A 25,011-nucleotide genomic window follows, 5' to 3' on the forward strand; every position below is an offset into this window, starting at 1 on the left:
ACCTTTGACTTTAACGATTTTACGATTAATTTTATGATTTTCACTAATCCAATTTCAGCTAGGGTTTAATATATGTATGTGTATGTATGTATATGTACTTGTTTTGTTGGAACACTACGACGACTTTGGGCCTGGATCTGGGGATGTGGATTGTGTTTGTGTGTGTGTTGTGGAACTAATTGGAAGAGTAGAGTATACAATTACGCACACATATACATCTATATATATCAATAAGTATATAATTGCTTGGATTTAGTCCTTTGATTTTGTTTTGTTTTTGTTGTTCTTGCTGTTTAATTGTGGCATAATTTTATTTCCTTTAGGAAGAGTTGTGCAATTGCTGTTCTAGCTTCGATATCATTATTCGCTCTAATGTATTCCGCAAATAAATATATATATACATGTATATATATATGTGTTTGTATGTAGTACTCTATATATATATATATACTTGTATATTATTGTAGACATTTATATGTACTTAGACTCTATTTATTCATTATTCATTGAGTTGCAATAAACGGCACATTTATAAGTAATAATTGTTATTCTTCATAATCATATAATTTTATTCCACTTTATTTTATTTACGTTAAAGCTCAATTTAATTTCGACACATAGAAGTTGAAGAAGCACTAATTGGGATAGTGACTTCTGTTCTGTGAATAGAAAAAACGTAATATCTACATATATACGATATTATATATACTCGTTATTGGCGGCCTCGAGATTGAGATTGAGCAGAGCAAAAGTATTTCATTCAGTTGGGTTTTTTTTTTTGTTTTCGGTATTCAGTTTACGTTTTGCTACTGTAACTCAGTTTCTGCTATGTTTAATATATATAAGAGATAATGTGCTTCGACATTGAAGAAACCATTCAATTTTGTTGTTGTATGAGTGAGTTTTGAGTGTTTTTCTTTTTTTGTTTTTTTGATTTTGGGAAAGTACAGTTAATTTTATTGCAATTTCTATCAGCTTGTCACACATATAGTATATGTATGTATATGTAGTATATATAGTAGTAGTTAATATTGTACGGGATTATATGGATTTAATATGCCCCATTTTATTTCGTCTTACATCACAAGTTCCAACTGAGGCTTGGTTTTTGTATTTCGTCTCATTTTAAAACTATTTCGTGTTTGTTGTTTAAAGCTTTAAACTTCAAGTATTATTAGAATTGTCGAAACAGCAATTACAGTTACAATTATACAATACAAGGATACAAGGATACACATATCTCATATACATGACACACATATGTACGTATGTGCATGAGCTGAAGAATCCTTAACTTAAGAGACCCCGCAGATTATTTGCATTGTTTGTTGTTTGTTGTTTTGTTTTGTTTACATTCACTTAAAATTATCATGATTGGTTTTTGTTTGCGTTACTTGAAATAATCGTACAAATTTAATCCCTTGTTAAAAAACATTTCTACAAAAAAATCGTTGTAGGCATGTTAAAAATAATCATATTTCGTCATTAATAATTTAAAATCAAAAGCAAACGCTTGTGTCAAGTTTAACAACTAATTTGTAATTTTAAAATAAAATATATATATATTTTTATGTATTTTATAATGCTCACATATACGAGTGTGGTGTGTGTGTGTTTGTTTGTGTGTATGTGTGTTGTGTTGGAATACGACACGTTTTACTTGGCAGATATTTAAAAAATGTTAAAATTTTAACTAAATTTATAATGCGTATGTTGTTTGTGTGTTGGTGTGTATGTTAGGGACAGATGTCTATATATATATATATATAAATATATATAAATTAATGAGCCACTGCATTTTCGACTCGATAGATAGCAAATCAGCAATAATGTTAACTTGAACTGTGTCCTTTACAAAAGTACATTTGTTGTGTATATCATTTGATTGGCATTTAAAAAACAAACAATTAAAATTAAAGCTAAACTAATGCGATTTTTGTTGATGCTCTTCTTGATATTTGTTGGGTAGCTGCTGCTGTTTCTTGATTTTTTTCTTATTTTTGTTCTATTAACTAAAAGAAATGTTTGTTTTTGACCCGTACACCATGTAATATTTTTGTTAATTAGAATTAATATTAAAAATTATGCAACTTATAAGATGAGCTAATTTAAAGGTACATAAATTAAATGGACATTGGGTTGATATGCCGTTTGTGTGTGTGTGTGTAGATGGTTGTGTGTGTATTTTGGATTGTCTGTGTGTATGTATGTCTGTCTCAAATTATTTGCTTATTAGCTAAAACTCACTTTGTTGACTTTTAAATTATTGAAATCTGATGCTTGTTCTAAAGTTTTCACTTTCTTCCCTTCTCGATTTCTGCACACAATATATAGTTACATATAAGTTGCCTAAATATATATATTTATATATAAATATAACTAGTAATTGTATGACCAAAAGTTTTGTCCCTTGTTGAAATTGGAGTTATACTTAATCTTTCTGGATTAATATTCTTATTTTTTTTGTATCTTTTTTTTCTTGCTTTTTTTTGGTAATTCTTTCGGCTTATGTGTTCTAAAGTTTCACAATTCTCTCCATTAATTTTACACAATCTGGACTTTGAGTTGAATTATTGAAGTTATTTGTTTTGCATTACATTAATACCATGCTAATTATTATTACACTCGTTTAATGCTTGTCAAGCTTGTTGTTGGTTTTTGTTTCGTTTTTGTCATTTTGCTGATGTTTTTACCTTATGCATGTTGTTGGTGGTTTTCGTTCACAGTACAGAGAATCCGAGCTGTTCTTGTTATTGTTGTCTTGTGGTTGGTATTGGTGTGGGTGTGTATTTGTCTGTGTGGTGTAAGTGTGTGTGTGTGTGTATTGCAACGTCAGCAACATGTTTTTTGATATACTAAAAACCTTTGGTTATTTGCAATTCTTGTCTTCATTTTTGTGTTTTTGTTTTGTTTTTTTTTTCTTTCTTTTCTCTTAAGTTTGTGTAAAAATATAATTTATTCTATTACAAAAAGTTTCATCGTAAATGTGTGTTGCAGTTTTGTTGTTGTTGTTGTTGTGGTTGTTTGTTTGACTTTCGTTTTGTTCCCTTTAGTAATGTTTTTATTTGTTTCGCTACGCTTTTTTGAGAATTTTGTTTTTCACTTGTGCTTTTCATAACATTCGATTCCCTTTCATATTCAGTTGTATTCTGCTTGGTGTATATTGTGTTGTGTGTGTGTGTGTGTTTATTTCAGACCTTCCGACTTCTCTCTTTCATCATCTGCTTTACTTACTACTTTTAAACCTAATTTCTAATGCTTTCGGCTTGGCTTTTTCGTTCTCACTTTTTTGTATTTCTCTTGTTTTTCTGCTGCTTATTCGAATTCATTTTCGAAAATTTCTTGTTGTTGCTGTGTGTAGTGTTGATGTTGATGTGTTTTTGGTGTCGTTTTTGTTTTTGTTGTTGTTTGTTGATGCTGTAACTTTTTAGGCAAAGTACATGACCTTTTTGGTATCGGCATGAACAGTGATGGCTCGTGCCATGGCTCCTGGTGTACGATCCTCGGATGAGCCGCTCTGGTGTGATCCCTCGCCGGAATCGTGTTCCTTCTCAACCAGATGATATCTGCCAGAAGCAAAAATGAAAGCATTTAGTCGATAGCATTCAAAGAGGTAGAAGAGATCCTTCAATTACCTGGCACGGAAGGCAACCAAATGCGCATAATATGCGGGTGCTGGTATGCTGACAGAGCGCGTGCATCGCACATAGGTGTGGCACAGTTGATAGGTGAGGCATTGCAGCTCATCAGAATCAAAGTGATTGTCATCCCAGAGCACATGGTAATGCGAGGGACGGCTGGTGCCCTGGATACCCTGGTGACTGCACAGATAGAAATCGAATTCCGTGGGATGGGTGATGCCAACGTCGACGGTGGTACCGGCGGGAATGTTACCCGACTTGCCGCTCTGCTCCTTCTTTTCGGCACAGAAGAGTCGTGTGTGATGGCGCTTCTGGACGACAATGAAGGTGATACCCGGTCGGTATTCGGGCTCCAGTTTAATGCATGCCTCGCGAATGGCCGTCAACTCGTGCTGCAGCACATGTGGGAATTGACCCTCGGAGACGCCATCGCGGTAGAGTATAATTCGGTGCGGCTTGTAGCCGCCGGTGGATTTGTAGAACATAATGAGCAACTCTCGCACCATGCTGCTCAGCTCCTGGATGATCTCCTGGCGATGTTGCTGCACACGCACCGTGGCCGCATAGCGCGATGGATGCGCATCCATAGAGCCAACAACAGCGGCAATCGATGGTTTCTTGTTGTCGCCAGCTGGCGGGTGAGTGACATCGGCGCCCAAGAAGATGACAGGCTCGTTGAAGACCTTTGGCCGAATGGATGGCACCAAGATGGAATTAATGCCGCCGAGCTTCACATTGATCTTGAGGCACAGATTGGAGAGCGTCTGCGGGGACGTCTTATTCACGTTCTTGGCCTGCACACACTGCGTGGCCATGCCCAAGACGGTGTCGCCCACACGCTTAACCTCTGCATAAACTGGCGTTTTACCCGGCAACACGACCACGACCAGCTGCAGTCCTGGGAACGTTATCTTCAGATAGCGGAACATGGGCTCCACCTGATCCGGACCTGTGGCATATTTGCAGAAACAGGGCTGGCCAATAATGGGCATGCCAGCATCGTTGGAGATCTTCTGCAGCTGTTGCGTAAAGTTGCGTAACGCATCCTCTCGCACTGTGCGCTGCGGAGCAAAGCAGGCGATGGCCCAAATGCGAATCTCGACGCCGGTAAAGAACTGCTTGCCACGCATATCCCAGACACCCTGATTGGGTGAAGCCAGACTGACCTTGTTCTGGGGCGGGAACAACTGTTGCCCGGCAATGCCCGACACACGTCCCCCATACTGCAATTTGGGTGGCGGCAAAACACGACCGCGCACCTCCATCATGGAATTCGAGATGGTCAGACCGAACTCTTGGACATACGAGTCATTGTTGAAGTCGGCACGTTTCACCAAATTGTTAATCTCGCGCTCACGATCGGGTGCCGAGCGTGCGGTGGCCTTGATCATGGTCGATGTCTGCATATCGGTCAGCTTCTTGATGCATCGCTGTCCGGCCACAATGTTGCACACCTCCAAGGGCAGATAGGTGTGTTTGTGCTCCTGTCCCACCTGCAGACACGGCAAATGCGGATAGCGCAACTTCATGCGATACTTATCCAAAAAGTACTTGGCAACAGTGCACTCCACAGTCTGGCCGTTCTCCAACTGCAGTGGGAAACTGCAAAAAAGGCAAATTAGATAAACGAGACTTTTACAATGCAGATAATGTACGACTTACGATTGCATTTGAGCAGGGCGACGTGTTACATTACAGACACGATATTTGCGACGCATTTGGCCGCAGTGCGTAATCTCGATCTTGAGTCCCTTGATTTCCTTGGTGAACTTGACGCGCTGCGAGTCAGTGAGCGGTTTTCGCTGCTCGTTAATGTCACGTATGTCCAGCACCTCGCACATAAAGTCGATGACCGGCTGCGCCTTGTAGAAGGCAGTGGCCGAAACTACAAGACATTGACTTGAATTAGTTTGAGTGGCATTAAACGCTTTCAAATTAACTCACCGTCAATGTTGAGCATCATCTTCCACTGCGAGGGTCGCACACTTTGATGGAAACCAAACCAAACCTCACGACCGCCTCCAAGTGGATGATAATAGCCATCGGGGGAGCTAAAGAAACTGCGTCCAACCGGCGTGTACGTCATGCTTGGCAAATGACGCATGACCACATCGAGGGCCAGTATGGCATCATAGGGTATTTGACGGGTGCGTCCTTCGAGCGCCTCCTCCAGATTGAAGAGAGACACTTGCGCCTGCCACTTAATGGTCACACGGAAAATGCGATCCTTGCCCTCGCCTGGCAGCGTCACCTCCAACTCCAACCGCTCATTGCCAATGGGGAGCGGATCGCGCGTGTATAAATTGTTGCGACCATCGAATACGGGTTTGAGCACTCCAAAGATCTTGCTGTACGCATGCACCATCGTCTCGATAATTTCACGGTTCACCTTCCGTGGACACTTATCCGGCTGGATGTTGATGTCATAGTGATGCACAAAGCCGCGCGGCATCGTCACTTGAAAGTGATTCGCACGCAGCACAATCGGTCTGCCCTCCCGTCCCAAATTCGGCCGTCGGGGGCACGTAAACACCGGCATGTCCGGCTGAGTGGTGGGCGATGCAGCTGCCGCAGCGGCAATTGCCGCCGATACGCTGCCGGTGGAGCCAAGGGCCGAGGCGACCTGAGCCGCAGCGGCGGCAGCAGCGCCACCCACAGTGGCACCTCCGGCAGCCACATTCTGAGCACTTGGGCTGGTGACAGCGGTGGGATTTACCGAAGAACCGGGCGTTGGTGGTGCTGCAAGGTGGTGTGTGGCAAGTTCAAAGAATCTGATTAGTCAACTGTTCGTCTGATTGCATTTTCTTTGCAGTTGCAATTTTGCGAAAAATAAATATCTGGTGAAATATATATATTGGGCTATGCGACTAGCACTAGCACTAATAAATTCAATTAAAAATCATCTAATTAAGAACGTTGCATGCACAAATTGCAAATTTTTGTTGTTGCACTACTCAAGAGAATATTAAAACTCTAATCGCTATAACAGGTAAGGCGCTTTGTAGAGATTTAAGTGTAGATTTTTAGTTGTGTTTTTTTTTTTGTGTTAGGTTTAATTTTTAAATTTTAGTTGCACGTTGCATTCCAGAAATAAAAAAAAGTAAAATAAAAATAGAGACAAACAAACATTACATGAACTAAAAAAAAGTATTGTTAGTAAAAATTTTGCACATTACTATGAAAATTCGTGTGTAGACATTTTGGGTTAGTAGTGTAAACTTTTTTTTTGTTTTTTTTTTTTGTTAGATTTGGTTTTGTTCAAACATCAACTAAAGAACATAAACAATTGTTTGGTTTAGCTTTTCAAATTCAATTATAGATTTTAAAATTAGATTTTTTTTTTGTTTTAGTAGTTTTTAGTAATTTGGTTTTGGTTGGAGAGAAATTTACATGTGAGCGTGTCGAAGCTAGTCTGCGCCTGAGAGGGGCTCTGAGGCCGCGTGGGCGAGGGGGTGGTCCACTGTGACTCTATAAAAAGAAAATTTAATCAAAATCAAAATGGTCAGAAATAAACACAAAAATAAAATCCAAAATAATATATGTAAATAAAAACAAACAGAAAACAATTGGCCAATCATTGTTTGGTAAATAAAAAGAATAAATAAAAACAAATAATGAAATGTAAATGAAAGAGAAGGCGATAAAGAAAATGTTGAATATATATGTATATATTTATAGAGAGTGCGATTAATATTTTAGTTACAGCTTCTCCCAACTTATTCATTTCTTTAGTTATTATCGATATAATTGTCAATAAATCTGCCACAAGTGTGTGTTTGAGTGTGTGTGTGTGTATGTGTGCTGAGATTAGTCACCATGCCCCACTTACAATATGTAATTGCATACTATCGACAATCTATCTATCTATGTATTATGTCATCTGTAGAAAAACAAAACGCATCTGGCGTCGTCGATCTACATATCTCTAAGACGCAAATACAACAAAAATGCGACGCAATTTTTGTTTGAGTTATGCTTTTTCAACTCCGCATTTAAGGAGCAATTGAATTGCGACCCCTAATTGCCGTTGTCTCGCTTCCTCTGCCTTAGAACTCAACTAATATGAGGCGGTCGTTGACCCAGTTTGGCGCACATGGCTTTGTCAAATATCTGTCAGTCTGTCGCACTCACTCTGCCTTAAAGCCCCACCTACAAACACAACAAGTCTGGCAGTCTACTGCAATCCTCTTCTCTTCCCTCTCCTTTCTATTTATTTGGAGCTTAGAGGCATATTGCACTTTACAGTCACTCAAACTCGTCTGAGTGATTTGTCCTCGTCTGTTTTACGCATTCATTCATTTCGCATTTAACGAACTACGAATGACGAAGATTGTGTGTTTTTGTTTGTCTTTGCAAAAGTATAACATCACTCTGCAATGTAGGTAGGTTGTGCGGGGTCTTATCTATATGTATATAACATGTGGCAGATTTGTAGGTTGATTTTTGAGTTGCATTGCATTCCCCACTTACGTTGTCCAACTGGATACATTTTGCACTAGTTTTTTGTTTGTTTAAGAAATGTAAGAGTGTATCAAAGGTGTGTTTTGTTTTTTTTTTTTTTTGTCTTTGTGTTTGCGAGTGTTTTTTGTTGGTTTTGCTCTGTTTTAAATGTAATTGATTGTTCTTGTAGTTGTTGTTGGTTGTTTTTTTTATTTGTTGCTTTTCGTTCCTACTAATTATTATACTTTTTTTGTTTTTTTGATTTCAGCCTTTTGCTTATCACACTTTAAAGTAGTTTTATTCGTTTGGTTGATTTTCGCATTTGTTTCTTTTTGTTTTTGTTTATGGGCGCAATGTGAATTTATTTGGAATTTTCGCACTTAGGACCACGCGATTTAGTTAAAAAAATGCGTTGAGTTTAATGTCGAGTCTCGTTAATTATTATATTTCTATTCAATTATTATTACAATTCTTATTGTTGTTGTAGTTGTTGTTTTTTATTGTAGTATTGGAAAAGAACACAAATGTAGGCACAGCTTTCGTTATATGTATGTTTGTATGTATGTACATCTACATATGCTTTTACATATACATATACATATGTATGTTTTTTTTTTGTTGTGTTTGCAATACAACTAAAGAACAAATTCTCTTTTATGCTTTTTATCTTGATCTCTCAATGTGTGAGTGAATGTGTGGGTGTTCTCTCATCAATGTATGTATGTGTATGTGTGAAAATTTCTGGTGTGCTGGGTGCTCCGCTGGACAAACGACGACGACGACAACTTCGGTGGCGCTTCTACAGCAAGAAAATGCTTTTGTATGCGTTTTAGATTGGGCAGCAAAAAATGTGTGCACGTATATTTCTTATATTTTCGAGACGTCGTTTTTTGTGCACCCGAACACGTTATGCGCTGCCAAAATTATACACAGACGTTAGCCAGACTATTCAATTTTGCTTTTTGACAACTTTTGTTAGCTTTTCACGTCGCGCATTATGCAAAAAATGCAATTTTCTTTAGTTTTTCACACTTGGACGTCCCGCAGCAAACACAAAAATTTTACTCGCGACGTGTGTGTGAGTGAGACGCATACTGTACGCTAACCACACTTAAATGAGGGCAAAGCACTTTGGTTTGGGGGTTGATGCGCATGAGAGTGATGGCTATAGGATGTCGCCTCGCGACGTGTTACAGTGGCGTATTGTGTGCATAATTTTTTCAAAATTACATTGAAAATTGTTTACAAAAGACATCCTAACAATTTCTTATGCATCAATTAATTTATTTGATTATTGAACAGTCATTAAATCATAGACCATAAGTCTCATGTTAACTCAAATTGGCGCTGTTAAAGCCAAAATGGCAATAACAAGGTTGCCAGATCGCATGTACAGTGTTGTACAATAAGCATTGAGCCAAATCTGACATTTTTCTCTCTTCCGACAATGCTCGCAGAGTAGAGAACATTTTTATTTGTATTTGTTTTCAAACAATTAAATTGTTGAAAATTTAAGTAAATAACAATGAAATGGAAACAAAAAATATGTCCAGAGTCTGTTTGTACATTTTTTAGAAGTAGTATTTTTGGTATATTTTTAACCTAAAATACTATATTTTTAGATATGCATGTTTGCTAAAAACGAAAAAACCTTAAAACTATTTTATAAATTAAGTAGGTTTTACATTCTTCTAATGAATATAGTATTATCTAATTCTTAACCATTCATTTATTAATTTATCTTATTTGCCAACAAAACTACGAATCGATACTCCATATTTCAAAAGCATCGATTCTGTCATCGATACTTCTTGCGGTCTCTCCAGCTGAGCGTGTTTGTTACAAAACCAATTGTACAAAAAAAATTGTTTTTCGTTAAACAAGCCAATAGTTGACAAATTGCATTTGAAATGTCGGTGCCGTTTTCGGGCACGCTCCGCCGCTCTGGTGGCATTGTTTCGGCGATTGGCAAGCAGCTGAAGAGCGTTAATTTGAAAGGCGTCAAACGCATAACAGTGCAGTTTGATCCATTTGCGGAAAATGTAAAATCCACACGGTGAGTGGGAGTGGGAAAGGAGGCGGGTAATGAATAGGGTTGGAAAAGCGCTTTCCCAACACCCAGATGGTTTATCGATTATGAAACATGCGCAGTACAACGCAAATAAATGGTAAAGATTTTCACGAACAAAAAGTGCTTAGTCAAAAATGTATTAAACATAAATATAAAACGAATATGTTGAAATATATATAAAATACAAAAATAATAGATGTGCAGTAAAATGATTTAAATGATTATGAATTGATAGCACTTACCATAAACCTTGCCAATGATGCCAACGGAATTCAACTGCAATGCAGTGCCCAAATCGGGCTGAAATGTCAACGGCAGCGTATGGAGCTGAGCTGTTCCCCCCGCCAGCTCCCGCTCCGTTGACATTTTAGTCGGTGTCGGCGTCAGTTTGAGGCGTTGCTTCTATTTCCACAAACAGAGACAGCTGCAAGCAAGCAAATGAATCAGCTATATAATAATAGTTAAACATATGGAATTAATCTTATTGATTGACGGTCAAAAAGCTGTTTTATAATAAATATTGTTTTTATTTTTTTCTATAGAGAATTTCTGTTCCTGCTCTCCACTCCGAAAGTGTCGCTATCAAATCCCAAGTGCGTTGTCAAACCGGAAATTGTTTGCGATCGATCGCCAGCGTTTATCAAGTTCTCGCTTATCGATTCAGCACAAGGTATGAACTCCATTTTCTTTAATGAATTGAATAGTAAATTTCTATTTTTTAATTACAGAACAAGCCAAAGTCAAGGAGATTCGCTTCAACAGTGCAAATCTGAATACTCTGGAACTCCTGCAGCTTTGCAACCAACACGTCTCGACTTTAGCGCCGCCTGAGGAAATTACAAATAAGGTGCTAACCAAAGCCGAAAAACAAAAGCTGGGTGGCGGTGCTGGTGGTGGCAAGAAGGCAACCAAAAAGAAGTGAATACTCCTCTGGAGACATCATCATGGTGAAGAAACACAAGGGCACTTTGGCGGTCATTGAGCAGATCTATCAGGATATTCCTGCTTTCACCGACATCTTTACGGAGGAGAGCTTCTACACGTTTGCCTTTTGTTTCGTTTGTGCCACGATTATAGTGGCATTTATTCTATCGCGTTTTATTACCATAAAGCCCGTTGATTTCTAAGCCAAAATGCCCAAAATTAAAACTTAAGCTTTAAATATGTAAAACAAAAACTATACTGATTTGTCTTCTCTTTGCACAATGACTACTGCAGCCCAAAAATAAAAGAAAAATAAAAAGGGCAGCGCATTGGGATCTTGTTCGCCGTCTTTTCGCCTGTTGGCAAAAAAAAACCAGTTTTGGGTACAAACATTTTAATACCCGCTATCCGTTAAATAAGAAGGGTATTATAGCTTCACGCCAGCAGGAAATATAAGCAACGACAGCGGGAGGCAGCAGTAAATATATTTAGCCATGGTCTTTATGCTTAAATACTATACTATACAGCGTGCAGAGAAAATAAAAGCTGGAGTAATCACATTTGCTAGCAGGACTCATCTATATAATATAATATTAAGCAGTTTAGTTGAGAATTTGATATCATCCTTCAAGTGGAAATAAACTGTACAACAAAATCAAGCAGTTTTTCAAGATATAGTAAAAATACATAGTATACAGTTCAAAATATAATCTAATATGAAATATGTTTTAGTTTTACGCTGAAATTTTTGGAATATTTTTATGAATTTCAAGCACCTTAGCGATCAAACAGCTTTCATGCACATACATATTTTGTGATTATTTTAAATGGGTATTGGATATTATCCAATGGATAATGACATAATTTCCTACCAATAATTTCCTATATATTGGAATATCTGAATAGCCTAGAAAAGTATTTTGTTGTGAGTCAAAATGAGTAACAGGTATCTCAGAGTCGAACACACTCGACTGCAGCTTTCTTACTTGTCTTTTTTTGCAGTCAGTCGCTGCTTTGGCAAACCGGAAAATCATCTGCTGTCGAGCAAAATTGTGCCAGTCGCTGGGGCTGTGGAGGAGGTGTGTGGGGAGTAGTGGGGAGGACTATACAGACTCCTTATAATTGCATTGTTGAATGCCCAGTACGCAACCCAAAGTAACGAACATCTGGTCACACTGGTAATGAGTGAGACTCACCACATAAGGGTTAAACAGATGTTTACTTTAGTCAACATACAGCGACAAAAATAGAGCAAAATAAAGATTTTTCACTTTCATTTGGCGATTGGCTTTTCTTTTTTCAAGCACTCACTAACTTACGCTCTCCCTCTTGTTCGATGACAAGGGGAAAGACAGAGAGAGATGCTTAAAATTTGTTCACCAAAACCCCCGCCCACCGCAAGTGCAGTGGTCAATGAGAGTATGCAAAGCCAAAGCTTCGGGTTAAACTTTTAAAATGGCGGGCAAATGGCTGATAGTGTGCATGTGCTTATGTGTGTGACACAACTACAATAACAACATATCGATTGTGGTGGAGTGCAGATAAAAACAACAAACTGTTGAGATGCAGGTCTGCAATTGGTGAAAGCAGCAGCTTAAAGCTGTTGCAGCATCCTCTCAAACTACCAACTCATACATATTTACATAGTGTATACTATATACTTTTAACTGTAGTAGTTGTTTGTGCTGTCATTCAAGTTCAATGTCAGTCTAGAATACGAAAGCTTCTCACTTTGATTTCTGAGCGCTTTTTACCCGAAAATTGCGTGGGTTTTTAGCTCAGGCCACGTCGGCCATATTGGAAATTGCTTAAATACATTTTCCTCTCTGTTTGCATAACCTGATGAAATAGCGCTAAACTTGTGGTTTGGTTGACAGTGAACGTATCAGAATGGGGCAGAAGGGGTTAAATATGTACAAACCTGTCTCGTGTACATTGAATTGCAGAAACGTGTGCTTTTTATTTGCCAAATGTCCTTCAATCAAATTTATTGGAATATACAAAACACACATAGACACACACTCCTACGTGCAATAATGCACTTTCATATGCGAAAAACACGAAGAAAATTGCCCGTGTGACCTTTCTACCAAAACATAAACAGAAGTTGTCTCACACAGCAGCGGAGCTTCTACAGTACCTACGTTCATATATGGTCATCTCTTTTGCACAGCTGTCTCTTGAAACTGGCATAGCATATGCTCAGGCGCCATTACAGCATAATGTGCTTGTGTGTGTTTGCATCATTGTATGCATGTGTTTGTGTGCACAGCTTTGTTATGGCTCCAACTTCCTTGAGAAAGTTGTTAGCTAAAATGGCGCGCGAGTGCCAGGCGCGTGGGCGTGCAGAAATTTCTGCAGCTGTTCTAGAATATGCGAAGACAAACTCGGCACTGTTGTCCCTCTCCCACTCGCTCTCTCTCCTTTACCACAACTGACCAGCGACACAAACTCACGCATACACATTCATAAAGTATATGTACATATATATACATACATACATACAATGTTTGCTCACCTTATCGCACAATTGCAGCTGATGCGGCGCTTTTTAGATTTTGCTTTCAGCGACAAGTCGTTCGCTGTGTTGTGCTGTTGTTATTGTTGTTGTTGTACTTCGATTGGGATTTGTTGTTGGTTGAATTCTCAATTTAAATTTGTTACACATTAAAAACAGCTTGTGTATTATTCCGGTCGGTTTTTTTGTTAATTGTTTGTTTGTCCTTGAGGATTTCTGTTCAATTTTATCTTGTTTTAAATGTAAGTTCCTTTTTTATTTATCAGCTGTCGATTAAACTAATTGTTGTTGTAGTTGTTGGCTGTTAAATCGAATAATTTTTCAAGCTTATTTTACTCTGCTGCCAATTGTTGCGATTGCCGCAACGCAATTTCTTTTGCTGCGCTGCTGTTGTTGTTGCTGCTGTTGTTGGTGTTGCCAGATCGTTACCGGGATAAAGTAACGTTTGCTCTCTGCCATTAACTAGCTCCATCTCGCTCTCACGCACATATTCGCACATGCGAACAACAAACTTGCGAATTTCTTTCGATTTTTACTTTTTTTTCGTTCTTTCTGTTTATTTGTCTTAACAACAAAATTTGCAACCGCTGACTTTTTCCATACACTTTTTTTATGCAAGCTTTTATGTACAAGTGTACGTGCGTGTGTGAGTGTGTGTTAGTGCGAGTGCGAGTGAGTCAAAGAGAGAGACAACGTGAACGACAGCGACAGCGACGGTCGCTGGTTCATGCTCACCAATACCAGCACAGCTGGGTGGCCGCTCTGCCACTACAGTTAATTGTTGTTATTTTTTGTTGTTGTAAATTTTTGTTATTGCCGCGTCGAGCTAAGTTTTTATTCGTTTCGTTTTTTTTGCTTTTGCCTTACTGCTGTAGAGGGAAAAGCTTTTCTCAACAATGCGGCGCGCAGTCATGCATTGAAAGACAGAAAAAAACGACGACAGTAACAGTAAACACACTTGTACATACATACATAGATATACATATATGTTTTATACTGGAAGCAGCTTGCTGCAAAACGAAAGCAGCAGCAGCAGCAACAACAGCAACATACAAAACATAAACTTACGACGCAAAACGCAGCAGCAAATTTCTTTTTATTTTGTTGTTTTCAAGAACAAAATAAACACTTTTCTGTGCATATAGATGAACGCGTTATTATTGTGATAATTATTATATATTTGTGATATATTGAAGAGATCAAGATTCAATATCAAAATCAAAAACAAGCGAAATAGCGAACGCGCGGTTTGCCCGTTTGAAGTTGAATAAATACACACATTGTATCTGCTGCTCGCAAAAGTATTCGCAAACCATGCAAGCGTGTGTGTGTGTGTATCTGTGTGTGCTTGATGAGAGAGCGGCGGCGCGTGAGCGCAGGCAAGAGAGAGAGAGAGAGCAAGAGCGAGCCAAACAGTGCGTGCCATTTGTATGCAGCCCAAATCAAGTGTCAAGGGCAACAAATGAATTTCAGCTTAACTCCAGCAACACTTGTCGATCCACAAGATACAAAAACAAAAACATTTGCATGGCCAATTAGTTTATTTTGGAGTAAGTGAAAAATTATAGTTTCATTTCAAATGGGGATTTGCGGGTATATATTTATGTTTGCGTAGTATTTGCTTAAACTACTTTTGCTTCTCCTCTGGTTGCTCGGCAGATGTGGCAGCCTCATCCTTGACCTGCGGCTCTGCATCGCCCTTCTTCTCTCCAGCCGCAGCAGTTTCCTTGGCATCCTTGCCCTCCTGCATTGTGGCACCAGCTGGCAAACTCTTCTCCAGCGCACGCACAAACTCCTCCAGATTTCCGGAATAAGCAGCGGCAACAGCTTCGGGGGACAACTCAAATTGCTTCACAACCGGGCCGAGTTGTGCCGACTGCAAAGCGTTGGAGAATTGTGCGAGTGCCTGTTGAAATTGCGGCGAGCTGATGTGATCCTTGATCTGCTGCTTGCGATCCTCGTCGCCATCCTCAGAGTCGGGCAAGTGGACGATTAGCGATTTGACGCGCTCCGGATCGGCGATCAATTGATTGATGGCATCGGCGCCCGACAGTGCCGTCGATAGATCGATATTGAGTGAACGACCTGCGCCATGTTCGGGGGAGAGATTCGATAAATAGGCTTGGAATGGATTTGCATAGGCGCCACTTGTGGTTGCAGTTGTGGTTGCTGTTGCAGTTGGTGTTGCTGCTGATGTAGTTGTTGTAGTACTTTTCTTACCAGAAGCATCAACATCGCCGCCTTGACTAGCAGCGCTGCCTCCGCCTGTTGAATCGCTCTGCTGATTGCTGCTGCTGCGACTGCTACCAGACTTGGAACCCTTGGTGGGCGCAGATGGTGGGCGTGGTAGACTCACGTTCTCAGGCGTTTGCAGAGCAGTGCCACCTCCAGAGGACGCAGCGTTGCGTGATGGTGGCGTGCGTGAACTTGATAAGAAAAAGCATTAGTAACAAATTCAAATATCTTATCCTATAAGCTCACTTCATCTGGCCCAACAGCGAGCTGAGGCCGCCCATCTGTCCCACTCCACCGAACAGCTGCATTAGCTGCTGCTGCGACATATTGTTCAGCATGTACTGTAGATCGTTTCCTTCGCTTCCGCTGCCGCCGCCACCGCGTTGATGTGCCGATGGTGGATTGTTGAGCAGCTCGTTAATGCGACGGCAGTGCTCGTCATCCTTGTCCGACTTGGGCTCCTGCATCCAGAAGAACATGCGACGTGAGCTCGTCTTGAATTTGAGCACATAGACGCGACCAGTTTTGCACTGATCTACGCGTTTGTACTCAAAATCATCGGGGAAGACGATCAGATCGTCCTCGACCTTGCCGCTGGTGCGATCCTTCCAGCAGAAGTGCATTAGGCCATCGTCGCTTTGGGTCATGTAGACCAGACCCTTGCGTGCATCGGGATGAACCATTTTGCCGACCGTATTCATGCGACCAGCGCGAAACTCTACAAGATTCGAGCTGTTCGAGTTGCCTAATCCGCTTTGTCTGCCAAACATGATGCGATTGCTTCTCGAGAGCTGCAATCAATTTAATTATTATTCCGTTTTCGTGTGCTCAGTATTTGTTGGCGTAGTTGTACTTACTGGATATATAATGTGAGAAATATTAATAATTTGGGAATCCTTTTTTAATCAAAAATCGCCTGCTCAGCGGATGACGGAGCAAATTATTTTGACAGTAGCGAAGTGTGACCACAGGATTTATTTCAGAATATAACATAAAGTACTAGTGGTATAATACCAAAACAACGTTACCACCACACAGTGGCATAACAGAGTGTTAACATATTGTTAACATTCAGTCAAAAGACTCGTTTAATATACCCAATTGTTATTTTGGCTCAAATAAATTAAACTAGAATAAACCGATCAAACGCATCCATGATGCTTTCACCTCTGGCGTTAGCGGATTGAGACCGAAAAACATACTCGTATAAAACAAGCTATGCAATAATAAATCGATTATCAAATCGATAATGCAATCGAAGCTACTCCAGCCCTGCTAAAAGATTTCTTGGCAACAACAATTTGCAATTGGATTTATTAAACAACGAAAAGTGTTCGAGAGTGGAGCTAGCGCAGATTAAGCTAAACAATTATATTAATTCTGCCTGCACAAAGTGTTAACTGTTGGTTTTATTGTCAAGTCGCAATTGTTCAGTAATTAATATTCAACTCGAGACTGACGTTCAAGTAGTAGGTAAGCAATATTAATATACTATATACATAATTCAAATATAACAGCTACATCTAAGCCACTTCGTCATTTGTTTCTTGTTAGAAGGGGGCATACTGTTTGTTTAAATAAAGTGCGTCGTGACTTTTAATTTTGTTGTCTGATCCAAAGTAAGTCTCCATTATTTCCATTGTCTGTGGGTTTACCTGCTTCCGTATCTTTCTCTCTCTTTTTGTCTGGCAAGTTCTAGCAGCATCTCTCAGCTGTGTAGACATTTTCTTCTATTCATTCCATTATATTCTACTTTCTTCCTACGTGTTTTGCTTTGGCTGGCGTCTTTGTTTATTGCGCTCTGCTCTGGACGCCATTATTATTTTTGTTGCTGTTGCGCATTTTGTTTTCAACAGCTGCTTCACTCTTCTTCTTTGGCCTATTTTCTCTTTCTATGCCGCTTATCAATTCGCTTGGGGTTTTTTCTACCTGTTGTTTGTTGTTATTTCTGATTCAGCTTTGAAACGTTTGCAAAACCTGTTTGTTGGTGGCCCTCGAACTTGGCATAATTGTTGCAATATTACAAAAAGTATAACAAATACATTTCGGAATTGGCTCAAACAAAACAGTACTTACGACAAAAAACGTAAAAACACAGACGCAAGACTAATGTAAGATAAGAAAGATAACGGAGCTCAGTTTCGAACTCGAAAAAAGTGGAAAAATGTAATGAACGAGTGAAAGGTCGGAGACTTGCTTTTCTTAATTGTTGCCCATGTGTGCGGCTCATGTTAATTGATAAACTGTAAACGCAGCAGAAAACATTCTTTATTTTATTATTTCATCAGAGTTTAGCTTGCATTTGGTTTGTTTATACAAAAATCGTTGAGCTTTTGCTGGCATGTAAAAGCTCATCACGTGATGACAACGCAGACAAGTCAAACTTCAACTAAATTGAAGCTTAGATAGATAATTATTCGTATGATTTTATTTTAATTACTGTTTTGTTTATCCCCCTTTGCAGAAAATGCGCTTTGTGATCGCTCTTTTGGCCCTGGTGGCTGTTGCACAGGGTGTTTCGTTTGCGGATGTCATCAAAGAGGAATGGCAAGCGTTTAAGGTGAGTAATAACAATATCGATCTTCGAAATCGGACCTCTCAACAATTAACAGGTGGCGAGATTTGAATGCATTATAGTTTTAATGATTAATTCCATTGTCTCGGTTTAGTTCCGTGTCATTCTTTCATTATTTTATGGCATTGTTTTGGACTCTCGTGTGAGTCATGTGCATCAGATGCACTGACAAATATTGCAACATTTTGTTGCAACTGCGCAGCTGCAGCTGAAATCGCTGATTAAGCCGCGTCCAGTCACATGCCGGCTCACATGACAGATCGCAGAATGTCACATGAGATGATAGGCAAATGTACTGTTAAACCGCCTTCCATTTATTTCTTGTACCCGGCTCAACTCGGTACGGATCAACAGAACTATTGATAAGCAAAGTCAGCTTGTTGCGATAAGCAAAGCGGCTTCATTCAGCGAACAATTTCTAACAACCGATTAGCAAACACAAGAATGACATTAATGTGATTTTGCACTGCTGACTCATTGAACATTGTTTTGTTCTTTTTTTTGTGTATTTATGCCGTCTTTGTCTTTTGTGCTAGTTACGACGTAGAGCGCTTTGAACTCTTGTGTATGTATGTATTTATAATCAACCATCAGCGTTATCAGTGTTATTTGCAATTGTGCTCAATTCGCCTCTCTGCTTATCGACTGACTAGAACGATTGACAAGCTTCCAACTTTGTCTAGACTTTCCCGACTAGTTGCTGTTGCTTTACTTACATATATAGTATATAGAAACTGATAAGCAGTTTTCAATTTATAACGACTTTTGCGTAAATACCAAAAAATATTGCATACTTTCGAGCTGTACTCTAAACCATATTTGCATTCAAAATTTCACAGCATACAAACAGGCGCGCATAAAATAAGTGCTTACTTTGCAAAATAAGAGGACACGGATTGTGAAATGTGTGCGTAGACATTACAAATTGCCAATAGTCATTAATAATGATGAGTGTGCAAATTATGTTATTGACTCGAGCACATTCCGATGAACTAGAGCAATAATAATAATAATCAAAATAATGAAAGAGCAAGGCAGTGGTGAGTCGGCCTCGCAGGCAGATAAGCGTGTGAAATGCGACCCCCCAAACTCTGTCAATCATCATGTGCTTATTAAGATGTTATTTTTCCAGTTCATTCAATTTGTGTGCGCAATTCGCAAACAAAAAACTGGACAATAACAAAAAACGGTCCCCGCAATGGCGTGTGACTCTTGTTAAAATAAAAAATGCTTGCTTATCACTTGTATGCTGTTTGTTTTTGCTCAGTTGTATTTGCTCTTTTACCGCAAAGAAGCTTCCATTCGCTCTCGCTCGCTCTCTCCGATTTTGCAAAGTGCGCGAAAATAAGTAGGCAAGTGGGCGCGCGATATATAAATACATACATATGTGTGATATCGATATACATTTTATTATGCTACAACCGGTTGGTTTATTTCGATACATGAAACACATGCAGGCTATGCATGTGTCGTTCGTTTTGAATAGATATCCTAATAAATCAGATGGTTTCTTTTTTGAGAAAACCGGTTGTTTTGTTCGTTCTGCCCGTTTCGACCCCTGCATGTTTACACACATACAACGAAAGACCCTAATGATTAAATCTTCATGCACATACACATGCACATTTATTTGCGTAGCTTGTATGTTTGTGTGCGTGTATATAGCGTGCACAGCGCGCTTAACGAAAAAAGTCAGGCTGCTATTTTTGTTATTAGCCGCTCGACTCTCAGCGCAAGTAGACAGGCAGTCGCACCGTTAGCTCGTAGCAAGAAAGAGAGTGATAGAGAGAGTTCCTGAGAGAGGGGGACAATATAGTGCGCGCGCCGAAATTACACTGCGAGAGAGTGAAGGAGAAACATATTAAAGGAAAAGCAAAAGCCAAAGCAAAGCACGCGCGTCATTTGGAAAAACGTGCTAAAGCCAACTAAGTCGAGCAGACAGTTATTATATAAAATAAACCACGTATTATTACTACTATTGTTATTATGGCCCACACGAGTGATTTAAATATAACCGTGGATGTTGTGGTACCAACCGTGTTTGTCATCGCAATATGCATTATCAATGGGTTTGTGCTGCGATTCATTCTGCGGAAGCGTCGCGAATACCAAGAACTGGAGGCGGCGGCTGCTCCATCAATAGAGGAGCCCACAACGTCAGCCAAAGCAACTGCATTGGTTACAAATGCCCCTATTGTAGAGGCAAACGATAGCACCTCCATTGAAATGGAGCGACTGTAGCGAAAATGAGAAACCCACACGATATGTGTAACAAAATTATCCTGTAATTCTAGTTTAGCTACATTTTTGTAGTTATAAGATACTCAAGACATGTGGCTGCATCGAACTTTTATTGTATTTAAACACACAAAATAACCGACTAAAGTGCAAAGCAGCAGCAGTAAATTGTATAATAAAAAAATCAACACCTATACAGTCGCATCTCGTATGTGTGTGTTGCGTATTTATAAGCACGTGCATTTAATTACTATTTTAAGTTTGTGTTGTATCTTCCTTTTTTGTATTGAACTGAACCGCATAGTCTATTTTTAACGCAAACTATATATTTTGTAATAAATGTGTGAAATTCATTCAAAAAATCAATAAAAATGAGTCTGGAATTCGTTAGAATTTTATATTCACAGTTGACAAGTCTGAAAATGGTGCCACGCAGCAGTCATAGCAATTATATCAATTATGTGCAATATACAGTCGAATAACTTCCCAAAAAAAGAGACACGCAACGCAAGTCTAGGGTGACAGCATAATGGAAACAAACAATGACAAAAACTTTGTTATGCGGCTTGATATGGGCGACAATTGTTCTTTGTTTGTGCATGTTGTACGGGTCCAAAGAGTGTGTTTTTTACTGTGTGCTCAAACATTGCATAGCGAACGCATTCAATGTGTAGAGGGAATACATTACTGTATGTATATTTATACTGTATTCTCCAAATTCTAGGGTATCTGCTAGTTGACTACAGCATTCAATTCAGGCATTTTACGATTTTATGGGCTCATTTACAACTTCTACCTCCGTTTTTGACAGAGTCGTAAAATCTTGTTATGGCTATCGTTTAATTTTATGTTTGCCCCCGTGCTACGTTGACAACACCAACACCTGTGTTAAAGCTGGCCGATAAGAATTAGAGCGTCTTATCAGCGCATAAGGGCGTTAAAACAAAATCAATCGTGGCAACTAAATCTAAGCCGGTTCTGCTCTCGAATTAAATGAACTTCTTCACGGGCCAAGTGCAGCAAATGTAGATTGCTGTGCTATCTAATCTACATAGTGTGTACTAGGTAAAAATATTGTTGTTTAACACGCTCGTCTTGCGATAGACGTCGTACATGATAAGCAAATGAATTGTTGTACTCTTTGTATTTCAAGTATTTCATGTTATTGTTTTCGCATTGCAGCTGGAGCATCGCAAGAACTATCTCGATGAGACCGAGGAGCGTTTCCGCCTCAAGATCTTCAATGAGAACAAGCACAAGATTGCCAAGCACAATCAGCGCTATGCTGCCGGCGAAGTTAGCTACAAGATGGCCGTTAACAAGTATGCGGATATGCTGCATCATGAGTTCCATCAGACGATGAATGGCTTTAACTACACACTGCTCAAGCAGCTACGGTAAGTTTAATGACCATCAATTTGCAAACGACTTGGAAATCAGGTTTTTCTGATTGGCATTCGCTTTTGCAGCTCGACGGATCCCAGCTTCACAGGCATCACATTCATCTCGCCCGAGCATGTGAAGTTGCCCAACTCTGTGGATTGGCGCACCAAGGGCGCTGTAACTGAGGTCAAGGATCAGGGACATTGCGGCAGCTGTTGGGCATTCTCCAGCACTGGTGCTTTGGAGGGACAGCATTTCCGCAAGACTGGCGCCTTGGTGTCGTTGTCCGAGCAGAATCTGGTCGATTGCTCCACCTCGTATGGCAACAATGGCTGCAATGGTGGCCTGATGGACAACGCTTTCCGTTACATCAAGGACAATGGTGGCATTGACACCGAGAAGTCGTACGCCTATGAGGGTATTGATGATTCCTGCCACTTCAACAAGGACACCGTTGGAGCCACAGATCGCGGTTTTGTTGATATTCCTCAAGGCAATGAGAAGAAGATGGCTGAGGCAGTTGCCACCATTGGACCCGTTTCGGTTGCCATCGATGCCTCGCACGAATCATTCCAGTTCTACTCTGAGGGCGTCTACAATGAGCCACAGTGCGATCCCCAGAACTTGGATCATGGTGTGCTTGCCGTTGGTTTTGGCACTGACGAGAATGGCCAGGACTTCTGGTTGGTTAAGAACTCTTGGGGCACCACCTGGGGTGACAAGGGTTTCATCAAGATGACGCGTAATGCGAAGAATCAGTGCGGTATTGCCACAGCTGCCAGCTATCCATTGGTCTAAAATCATCATCACACACAGCCGTTCAACCTCATTTAATTATTCACAACACCTCTATTCCAATACAAGAAGCATCTCAAAAGCGAAGTTTATAATTTAAATGGCATATATTTATGCTCCGATCTGTAATCATCATATATTCTCTATTAGTTTGCCATTACAAAAGAAACAAATTAGGCATATATCAATGTTGATGTTTTTGTATTAAATAAATAATTATTAAAATAATACCGCATTTTAATTAATATTAAAATACAATTAATATTAACTACACACTGCTCAGGCAGTTTTATCTTGATAAACGTTGAATATTTGAAGTCGATAGATTTTGATAACGAAATGCAGCCCTGCGTAATAACATTAAAATCAGTACGTATCGATAGAATTATATTGTATAATTATCGACCCGAACGACGCACGCGCATCGATAACACAAACAGCTGTTGTTTTGTAATAGATAGTAAATAATGCAATAGACCTACTTTCTGCCAATTAAATAAATAAATAAAAAATAAACAGCATGAAAATGTTATTAACACTGCGCACAGTGCATAGTGCAAGGATCTGTTCGCGACGCTTGTTGGCCAGCAGCGCTGCCGAGGAGGCCAGTAAAATAGTGACACCAAACAACCAATCACAATTGGAAATCAATGGAGGCACGTACGCCACTGACAGCTGGACGAATGTAACGCCCAAAATATTGACGCATCTGGGAATGAATAAGCATCTGCAACAAGATCATCCACTGTCGATTATACGCCAGCGTATTGTAAACTATTTTTATGCCGCGTATCGCAATCAGCGTGGAAATCCACTATTCTCAGTATACGACAAATTGAATCCCGTTGTGACAGTGCAACAGAATTTCGACAACTTACTGATACCCAGTGATCATGTGAGTCGACAGAAATCGGATTGTTATTACATCAATGAGCAGCATTTGTTGCGTGCCCACACCACAGCCCATCAAGTGGAGCTAATCTCGGGTGGATTGGATAACTTTCTGGTGGTTGGTGAAGTGTATCGACGCGATGAGATCGATAGCACGCATTATCCAGTGTTCCATCAGGCCGATGCAGTGCGTCTGGTTACCAAAGATAAGCTCTTTGAGCGTAATCCCGGCCTGGAGCTGTTCGAGGAGACGTGGACGGGTTCGATAGCCAATCCAAAGCGCATTTTGCCATCCTCCAAGTTCATGGATCAAACCAAACAGCCGTGTCATACATTGGAAGCCGTCAAATTGATGGAACATGAGATGAAGCATGTGCTTGTGGGTCTTACCAAGGATCTGTTTGGGCCACGCATCAAATATCGTTGGGTGGACACGTATTTCCCATTTACTCAGCCCTCGTGGGAGTTGGAGATTTACTTTAAGGACAACTGGCTAGAAGTGCTCGGCTGCGGCATTATGCGTCACGAGATTTTACAACACGCGGGTGTGCATCAGTCCATTGGCTACGCCTTCGGGTTGGGTTTGGAGCGCTTAGCCATGATTTTGTTTGATATACCTGACATTCGATTGTTTTGGTCCAACGACAGTGGATTCTTGTCGCAATTCAGTGAGCAGGATCTGCAGAAACTAACGAAGTACAAACCTATTTCGCACTATCCACAATGCACAAATGACTTGTCCTTTTGGCTGCCACCCGATGTGGAGGTCAATGAAGGTTTCTCTCCCAACGACTTTTATGATTTGGTTCGTTCGGTTGCGGGGGATGTCGTGGAACAGGTAAATTCTATATAAAAAATATGTAAGGCAAATAATAATTGGTTTGTTTTTCTATTTTCTTCAGATAAGTTTAGTGGACAAATTTAAACATCCGAAAACGGGCAAATCCAGCGTTTGTTTCCGTATCGTTTATCGCCATATGGAACGCACAATGACGCAAGCAGAGGTTAATGAAATACATAAAAATATTGCTGACGCCAGTGTGGAACAGTTTAATGTACAAATACGTTAAGCTTAGTCAAATCTTGTTCAAAAAAAAAAAGAAAAATTGATAAGAAAACAAAATTTGAAATCTTTTTAATCGATTTTTCTAGCGCACCTATCGATAAATGGCAGTTGACAGCATTTTAATTTTTGGTATTTTATTTATTTTTATACGAAAAAACGGATCAACTTGACGGATATCAATAAGGGTAGCAGGATAGCAATGATATTTTCTAACAAATTTAAAAATAAATCAAG

General features: G+C 39.7%; 7 protein-coding genes across 11 annotated transcripts; 5 read left to right on the plus strand and 2 right to left on the minus strand.

Annotated features, from left to right (window-relative positions):
- Window positions 1-3,361: 3,361 nt before the first annotated feature.
- On the minus strand, window positions 3,362-14,837 carry LOC117572077 (protein argonaute-2). Of its 4 annotated transcripts, XM_034254665.2 has the most exons (8): window positions 14,663-14,836; window positions 13,595-13,895; window positions 10,395-10,576; window positions 7,032-7,109; window positions 5,586-6,380; window positions 5,304-5,526; window positions 3,636-5,243; window positions 3,362-3,566 (listed from the first exon to the last, which is right to left on the minus strand). In XM_034254665.2, the coding sequence occupies exons 3-8, from the start codon at window positions 10,516-10,518 to the stop codon at window positions 3,428-3,430; spliced, it is 2,967 nt and encodes a 988-aa protein (XP_034110556.1). In that variant the 5' UTR covers window positions 10,519-10,576; window positions 13,595-13,895; window positions 14,663-14,836; the 3' UTR covers window positions 3,362-3,427. The 4 variants fall into 4 exon arrangements, with proteins under 4 accessions (XP_034110556.1, XP_034110557.1, XP_034110558.1 ...); XM_034254666.2 differs by lacking the exon at window positions 7,032-7,109 and having other exon boundaries at window positions 14,663-14,837; XM_034254667.2 differs by lacking the exons at window positions 10,395-10,576; window positions 13,595-13,895; window positions 14,663-14,836 and adding an exon at window positions 8,112-9,172.
- On the plus strand, window positions 9,915-11,074 carry LOC117572085 (39S ribosomal protein L53, mitochondrial). Its single transcript, XM_034254681.2, has 3 exons — window positions 9,915-10,137; window positions 10,695-10,822; window positions 10,881-11,074. Exons 1-3 carry the CDS (start codon window positions 9,992-9,994, stop codon window positions 11,072-11,074), a joined length of 468 nt encoding a protein of 155 aa, XP_034110572.1. The 5' UTR covers window positions 9,915-9,991.
- On the plus strand, window positions 11,097-11,330 carry LOC117572086 (uncharacterized). The gene has a single exon (XM_034254682.2). The coding sequence runs from the start codon at window positions 11,097-11,099 to the stop codon at window positions 11,277-11,279; it is 183 nt and encodes a 60-aa protein (XP_034110573.1). The 3' UTR covers window positions 11,280-11,330.
- Window positions 14,838-15,116: 279 nt separating the features above from the next.
- On the minus strand, window positions 15,117-16,846 carry LOC117572082 (proteasomal ubiquitin receptor ADRM1 homolog). Of its 2 annotated transcripts, XM_034254675.2 has the most exons (4): window positions 16,687-16,846; window positions 16,076-16,620; window positions 15,815-16,020; window positions 15,117-15,679 (listed from the first exon to the last, which is right to left on the minus strand). In XM_034254675.2, the coding sequence occupies exons 2-4, from the start codon at window positions 16,597-16,599 to the stop codon at window positions 15,222-15,224; spliced, it is 1,188 nt and encodes a 395-aa protein (XP_034110566.1). In that variant the 5' UTR covers window positions 16,600-16,620; window positions 16,687-16,846; the 3' UTR covers window positions 15,117-15,221. The 2 variants fall into 2 exon arrangements, with proteins under 2 accessions (XP_034110566.1, XP_034110565.1); XM_034254674.2 differs by having other exon boundaries at window positions 15,117-16,020.
- A 288-nt stretch (window positions 16,847-17,134) lies between these two features.
- LOC117572083 (cathepsin L) lies at window positions 17,135-23,048 on the plus strand. The gene is made up of 4 exons (XM_034254676.2): window positions 17,135-17,302; window positions 18,294-18,389; window positions 21,825-22,039; window positions 22,112-23,048. Exons 2-4 carry the CDS (start codon window positions 18,297-18,299, stop codon window positions 22,821-22,823), a joined length of 1,020 nt encoding a protein of 339 aa, XP_034110567.1. The 5' UTR covers window positions 17,135-17,302; window positions 18,294-18,296; the 3' UTR covers window positions 22,824-23,048.
- LOC127565584 (uncharacterized) lies at window positions 20,095-21,025 on the plus strand. Its single transcript, XM_052004800.1, has one exon. The coding sequence runs from the start codon at window positions 20,391-20,393 to the stop codon at window positions 20,643-20,645; it is 255 nt and encodes an 84-aa protein (XP_051860760.1). The 5' UTR covers window positions 20,095-20,390; the 3' UTR covers window positions 20,646-21,025.
- Window positions 23,049-23,134: 86 nt separating the features above from the next.
- LOC117572078 (probable phenylalanine--tRNA ligase, mitochondrial) lies at window positions 23,135-24,834 on the plus strand. The gene is made up of 2 exons (XM_034254670.2): window positions 23,135-24,549; window positions 24,614-24,834. Exons 1-2 carry the CDS (start codon window positions 23,341-23,343, stop codon window positions 24,779-24,781), a joined length of 1,377 nt encoding a protein of 458 aa, XP_034110561.1. The 5' UTR covers window positions 23,135-23,340; the 3' UTR covers window positions 24,782-24,834.
- Window positions 24,835-25,011: the final 177 nt, after the last annotated feature.

Source organism: Drosophila albomicans, chromosome 3 (genome assembly GCF_009650485.2).
Source record: "Drosophila albomicans strain 15112-1751.03 chromosome 3, ASM965048v2, whole genome shotgun sequence".
Lineage (NCBI taxonomy): Eukaryota > Metazoa > Arthropoda > Insecta > Diptera > Drosophilidae > Drosophila > Drosophila albomicans.